Source organism: Styela clava, chromosome 11, assembly GCF_964204865.1.
Source record: "Styela clava chromosome 11, kaStyClav1.hap1.2, whole genome shotgun sequence".
Classification (NCBI taxonomy): domain Eukaryota; kingdom Metazoa; phylum Chordata; class Ascidiacea; order Stolidobranchia; family Styelidae; genus Styela; species Styela clava.
Window position 1 is genome coordinate 3,792,532 of NC_135260.1, and position 7,538 is coordinate 3,800,069.

Sequence of the window (7,538 nt, forward strand, 5' to 3'; positions counted from 1 at the left end):
ATATATATATCAACATATATATATTCTGTACATAAGGGACTAGAAAGTAGGAATGATATTTCTCGAAATTGCCGTAGTCTCGGAAACATGCATATTTGCTGATTTTGAGTCAGGTGGCGGCCGGAAAAAACCTGACGTATGGCAACCTTCAATGAAGAAATACCTTCACTATGGAACAATGACTTCACTAATTAAAAGGTAATTAACTGTGAATGTAACCATTTGTCCACAATATATATCTGCCCTAACTCGAAACAGTAGAGCGATACACCGCTACATTGCGAAAACCCATCATACCCTGCAGTGGCGTAACTACCCATTGGATCTTGTGGATAAATCCGGGAGCGGCACGTTGCTTGAGGGCGGCAAAACGTTTTAAACGAACCAAGGCAGTCACATTAAACGACCTAATTTACCACTGAAGCCAAAAATTTACACAAGATATACGTCCAAACCAGGTGTTTTATGGCTCGTGGCCCCCTTCCAGCGCCTTTTTGCACTCGCGGTCACCGTTTTCGCCATTCCAAAAAACGAAACGTGTTGGATACTTGGATTGTATTATGTGTTTACGGCCTATTATGGATTGCAAAAACAAACCACAGACAAGAAAGTAAACGCTCTCCAGTATACAATCAAAGGGAATCTTGCGCTTAGGACTATCTGACGAGGTTTCTCGTATTAGGCGCAGTCTTTTTTATAGCTAGACGAATGTCAACATCAAGACGGTTTATAAATTTTGTTATTGTGGTAATAAAAATTAGCTTTTGCTCCGACAGAAACCCGAACTTAGTCAATGTGCGTTCCTGTCAAATCTAACTCGCTTGGCAGCAAAGAAACCGATGCCAACGTCTTTCACCGGGGGTGATTTTTGTCGCGGTATTTTGGAGTTCAGTGGACGTAATGATTTATTGCTCATTACATACAAGCAATGCCAGCATTAATCACATTTTCTGGCATCTCAATTTACTTTGGTAAAGTCAACGGAACTGTTGTTGTTGTTAGTACATCTTTCTGTGCTTGAAAGCCCAAGAACGCAGCTATTCATGTGTTCATCCAAAACGGAACTGTAGCTCCATTTTCGTAATTGCGTCTATAATACGCTAGCGAAGGTTATCTCGCAGTCGAGTGGAACTGCCATTCTGTAGGTTAGACCAGACGGCCTACCGGCGAACTATTTTCATTGGTAGATTTCAAATTCCATTATAATCAAACAATTCACGCACAAGAAAGTGAATACACTTTGTGATCGCAAATAATCCTATTCAGGTAATGAAACTGCCGTGGAAAGTATGCAAACGAAGTCGCTATGTCTCGTGTCGTGGCCCCACTCAAACTGCTTCGTGGCCCCTGTAGGGAGCCCTTGGATGAGAACCACTGCACTAGTACAATCAAGTGATTTTACATTTAAAAATGACGCTACAGCGCTGTACGTCCTGCAGTGGTTTACAAACATCGTTTATGTGAATCAACACCTTATTTATTCACGAGTCTCAAGCCTTACCTCACTGTTGCCGTTTCTTTCACAAATCACAAGCTGCGAATAACGAAGTCAAAACCTAAGTTGATGAAGTTTTACTTGAGATCGACTATGGGAGAAGGCAGGCTGTCTGTGTCAGCAATACTGCTTATTGAAAGTGATTTAGGCGAGACATTATTTTTTGACAATATAATTTCTGAATTTGTATTAATGAAAACTGAACATTGAATTTGGAACTTTCGATAAAATTTACTATTCACTGCTTTAATTCTTCTGTTGTGTGGAATTTTATTCAGCTTTTACGACGGTGTTGAGGGGCGGCATTTCGCGCAAAGATCCAGGGGCGCCACATTGCGTTGTTACGCCACTGATACCCTGCCCCACGAATACGAGGTTAGCGGCACCAAACAACACCAACAACGGATGAATGATTCGTTTCATTTCTGTAATCTGGAAACTGCTAAATAGCTATTAGCGCTAACGCGGATTTTTACTGTAGCTTTGGGTCCTAGATATAAAAAGGATGTAAATATTAACAATGCCATACACTCTTCACTTGTAAAGGACGGGTAATTAACTCTCTCGAGCTGTGAATGTTGGTGGCTTTTTGGCTGGTTTTGGACTAGTCGTCTTTTTAAGATTCCCAGAGCCAAAATCTCTGGCGTTGGAACTGAATTCTATGTGTTTCAGTAACCTCACTACAGATCGAAAGGATAGGATTTACATATTTATTCCGAGGGAGAGAAAAGCCTATAAGACGACTCAATTATGTGGTCAACCACGGCCTCTCGTCCGGTTCATATCGGGTATAAAATTATTTAGCCAGTTATTTGTTTTCAGATGCATGGACTTGATTGTGGGGAAGCCGTGACTGACCTGCGGTTACGTGAACCACCCTGCGGCAACGAGGAGTCAGCAATCCTCTCGCACATAATTATCTCCGCATGGGATTCGAACTCACGCAGGGTAATCAGAGGTGCTGTGGTGAGCGTATTCCTAACACTTGGAACGATACGCCACATCGCCGAGCAATTTTCAAATATATTGACATAAAGCGGTGATGCTGAGAGCACTAAGCTTACTGAAATAGTCTGAGGGTATTCAAGTACTCGAAATTGAAATAGATTTCTCCGTTGGTTACGGAGAATAGCGATTAATAACAACAACAATCACCTCCCCCGCGAACAGCAACAACAAGAAATGAGACTTTATTTTCCTGACTCAACTCCCATTGCTACCTTTATGTCGTCTGTCTTATCTTTCATTTCTACTAACCCATGTTACAAGCGCTTGCTATTTTGATTACAGTTTGACGGGACAATGAGTTTCTTGTATCATAGTGACGTCATATTATTGTATTGTCTTCTATGAAAAATTAATCGTCTTCGTGGTAGAAGTATATCCGGCTTGATAAACTCTTAACTCGATGATTCATTCATGCTTCTATGCAGTTGCCCTATTGGAATATATCTTAGCGGTCTTGGCAAAACAAAAATTTGAGTGCATATTTTGAAAACATTTAAACAATATTATCAAGCTTTGGAAACCGGTGATTTTGGGTCTAAAGCAGGTTCCATAAACTGGATCTCCGATGCCTTCTACGGGACTACAAAGAGATTTTCCACGAGCGAATACTTTCACTATAAAACATTTGCGATGCCTTCACTAATTTAAAGTTAAATAATTTTGCATGTAACCATTTGTCTCACGATATATATCTGCCCTAACTTAAAACAGTAGAGAATGACACCGTTATTAAGACCATCATTGCGAAAGCCCATCATACTTTGCCCCATTAATTTCCTTACACCCCCCTAAATGGGGTAAACACCTCCCTAAAAGTGGTGAACCCCCTTAATTTTCAGGTGTGACAATATACTTTAATTCTTAACGTAAATAAAAATGTATTTGAATATTCAAAAAGTAGCTCATGTTCCGGTGAGACCTTTTTGCTACTCTCGTAGTATGTGTACCAGGTTAGGGTTAGGGCATAATTTTATTCCGATTTTCTTTATTTTAGTTCTTTTACGAGTTCGGGGACTGTCTGTGTTAGCCAAGTCAATATACCCCCTGCCTATAGGTTTCAGTCCTTTTATACAATTTGATGTGAAGTAGGCGAACAAAATTGATTACCTCCATATTGGTACACACATTTCTGCAGCGCCCTTATTTGAACCAGCGCAAAGAAATCAGAGGTACGATGGCAAGAGTAATCCAAACGCTTAGCACGATGCATCAGACGTTTAGCCGTTAGCGTACATCGTGCAATGTCAAACGTCCATTTATTTATGAACCACGCTATAGATAGCACTCGAGCTAGTCTGCTGCGAATCGTCTTCCATTTTGTCAAAATTTTCTCCATATATGGCATTGACCACGATTTCCCGAGTGTTTGATTCTTCCGCCTCAGTTTCTTTGACATCCGGTTCGCGTGAGGTGGCCTTTGACCTGAGGTTAAATATATAAATTTTCAAGAAATTGGGCTGCACCAGAATCACCGTAGATCAGCGATTGTCAACCCTTTATGGATTGATGCACCCTTTCAATATTCACTCAAAATCTGGTATAACACACGGCCAGACACTATGTTAGTCAGTGAAATTTGCGTAATTACAGAATCAATGCTCAAATAAATGGACACGAAAATAAAATAAATAGCCTTAAGATAAAATTGCTTTCTCATATTACATACGTAAATTAGTGTTTTAAGTGTCCCATTCATGACCGTAGCCAGGAATTTTGAAGGGGGTGGATCCGATAGTAGTTTTTAAGGTCTAAAAAGCGCTTCAGTTACGAAAAATTGCTATGTATGATTCAGAAAATGTTTTTTTCACATCTCAAAAAGAGGGCGGGTTCGACCTTTATCCCCCTTCTCGTACAGCGCCTAGTTCGAAGCGAAGATAATAAACCGTCATCAAAAGATGGTTACCATGCTGTTATTGCCCCACCAGTAATTTTATGATCTGTTTTCTCTGATTAGTGGTGGGGCACAGAATAATATCAAAGAATGATATTTCTACTAACCGGTTTCGTATAATTACAACTCCGAGTACCACCCACGATATGACAAGCAATCCTATAGCGATTGCAAGGCCGACAATCAGTTCGCTTCTGCCATGGAGCATCTGTTGTGAATTGTCGCTTGTTACGTCATCTGTCGTCATAAAAGAAATCTGATCGGTGGACGAGTCTGTAATTGAGAAGTTTTCATACATGTTTGCTGGAATCGATTTTTATTCTGAGAGTGTTTTAGAGTGTTGGGTATTACAAACTGGTTTACATGTTAAAATCAACAATTTGCAATTGTTACGTCATTTTTGACATTTTACTGATTGGTCAGTGTTTCGGAAATAAACAAGGTAATCCATATTAGTCTACTTACCAGGTACTGTTGTGGAGTATCCGGTCTCGTTTCTCTGGCACTCGAGATATTTGTACTGTACTTGGGTGAATTTCTCACCATAATACCATCCATATATCTTAAAATCAGCTGGCATTTCTGACAGACGAAACCACGTGTATTCATCGCGAGCTATGCCGTCTATATCCAGTCTTGTGAGTGTGGCTGTGTTTTGCATTATACATCTGACAGGTTGATAGAGCAGACATTTCATTGTGGGGTTCTGACATAATCCATTTATTTCTGAAAATCAATGGTTTTTAATGAAATTTTTTTATAGCTGTTTTTAGTTAGGGGGGGGGGGGAGGGAAGTAAAATAGCGCTTTTATTACAATCTGTAATAATTATTTATTTCTAGAAAGCGATGTTAGTTAGGTAATTTGCCAAAACCACACTCGCCTACAAAAACAGTAGTGCACAACTTGAATCTTCGATATTTTAGCGGCTTCCTATCCTCAGTAAAACTGTCTGGTTATCTTCGTTTGTGTAAGATAGTGCTCGTGGCAAGGGCGTAGTCGAAATTTTGCGGGGAGATTTTTTTAAGGCGACGCTCGCTCGCGCCTTCCGCTCCGACCACAAAGCCAGGAGGTACAAGCAGTTACTAATATTTAGCGATATCGTAAAGAAGCTCTACAGACTGACTTCGCTATCGTTATCCAAGCCTCACAATCTAATTCATCTCGATTGGTTTGTTTGGAAGAAGGATTATTAGCAACACATTGGAACGGTACAACTCCACTTGGAATAGGCAAAAAAAACAAAAAAAAACTTAGGGCTGATACCAAGGCAAAAAACGTCGATTTTTGAGATGGGTACGCTTATGACTCATGGTACAACTCATTTGCGTTGAAGTGGACTTGGGATAGCCAAGACAATCGCGATCAAAAAATATTTTATAATATATAGCATACCAGGTAAATATAACCTTCCTCTACAGCCTGTGTAGTTTTTCCTATTCGTTGATATCGATCCATACAGCGACACATTTTTGATGAATATAAAGAGCGTGTGGTTGTCCTTATATTCGACAGGGAAATTCCATCTCTTAGTTCTGGTAGTGCTAACGCTTTCATATGTTATTTCTCCGGATCGATTACGCAACTCAACCGGGCGACCGTTCACCTGAGCTTCAAGTAATGCTGAAAACAAGAAACACTTATTGAGTATTGTAACATGAATTAGACAAAATCGTTTTATTAGGGGAGGATTTAATGGAAGTCTAGAATGACGTATACAGGAAGTAAAAAATATGTCGATGCGAAATGTGAAGTCAATTTTTATGAAATAGTTTGTTAAAGGTCATATCGGAACAAAGTCGACTTTGAAGATTCAACCAAACTTATCAATGGACATCAACATCAGGTAAATGTTTTGTTTCATTTCTGTAATCTGGCAACAGTGCTATTAGAGCTAACCCGGATTTGAAGTTAAGTACTAAGTTCTAGATATAAAAAGAATGTTAATATCAATAATGCCGTGCACTTTTTATTAGTGGAGAACGGGCAATTGCGGTAAGTCTCTACGAATGAATCTTCCTCAAGCTGTGGAGGCTGGTGGCTTATTCGCTGGATTTGGACTAGTCGTCTTCTTGAAATTCCGCGTGGAGTTGAAACTAAACGCCGTGTATTTCAGTAATCTAACCACAGATCGAAAGCAAAAGAATAGGATTCACATATTTATCCTGAGAGGAAAGCCAATAAGATGGGTCAATCATGTGGCGTTCACGGCCTCTCGTCCGGTTACCAGTTCATGTCGGGTATAAAATTATTCAGCCAGTTATTTGTTTCCAGATGGATGGATGGATTTGGTGGCGGAGGAAGCCTTGGCCGACCAACGTGAACCGCCAGCAATCCTCTCGCACATAATTATCCCCGCATGGGATTCGAACCTACGAACCTACGCAGGGTAATCAGAGCGTATTCCTAACACTTGGCACGATGCGCCACATCGCCGAGCAATTCTCTAATACAGGGTGTCCAAAAAGTTTCGCCCGGTCATAAAGTCTTTAATACCGAATGATAATTTATTTTTTAATTGTAAGAAGATTTACAGTCAACCTGTATTGAATTTGATGTTGGATGTTGTACTTATCTATTATCATACAATAAAATTTATTTAAATTTACATTTGTTATTACCATAAAATCGGGCGAAACTTTTTGAAGACCCTGTATTTGACATGAAACGGTTAGGCATTACTGAGAGCACCAAGATTGCTGAAAAGGTCTGAGGGCAATCTGGGAAGTATTCAAGTACTCGAAATTGAAATTGATTTCTCATTTGGTTACGGAGAATAGCGATTAACAACAACAACAATCACCCCCCAACAGCAACAACAAGTGTTTGGCAAAACAATCTAAATTCACGTCATGTCCAATAAATTAATATTATATTAGAAAAATGCCCGCCGGATAAGACTTGATTTTCCTGACTCTTTCTAAATATTCTGAGAACGACAATTACTATATTCCAGAAAGCCGTTAAAAGTATTACAGGCGCTTGCTGTTTTGATTGCAATGTGACAGAACAATGATTTCCGTATACAATAATGACGTCATATTATGGTTTCGCCTTCTATGGAAAATGCGTCGTCCGTAGTCATAACAGGCTTGATGAACTCTTCTATGCGATTGTCCTCTTAAATTATCTTTTAGCGAAAACA

The 7,538-nt window shown here is 39.7% G+C and overlaps 1 protein-coding gene across 1 annotated transcript; it reads right to left on the reverse strand.

Annotated features, from left to right (window-relative positions):
• Nucleotides 1–3,437: 3,437 nt before the first annotated feature.
• On the reverse strand, nucleotides 3,438–6,011 carry LOC120348155 (uncharacterized). Its single transcript, XM_039418281.2, has 4 exons — nucleotides 5,789–6,011; nucleotides 4,860–5,120; nucleotides 4,502–4,667; nucleotides 3,438–3,925 (listed from the first exon to the last, which is right to left on the reverse strand). The coding sequence occupies exons 2-4, from the start codon at nucleotides 5,089–5,091 to the stop codon at nucleotides 3,760–3,762; spliced, it is 564 nt and encodes a 187-aa protein (XP_039274215.2). The 5' UTR covers nucleotides 5,092–5,120; nucleotides 5,789–6,011; the 3' UTR covers nucleotides 3,438–3,759.
• Between the last annotated feature and the right edge of the window lie 1,527 nt (nucleotides 6,012–7,538).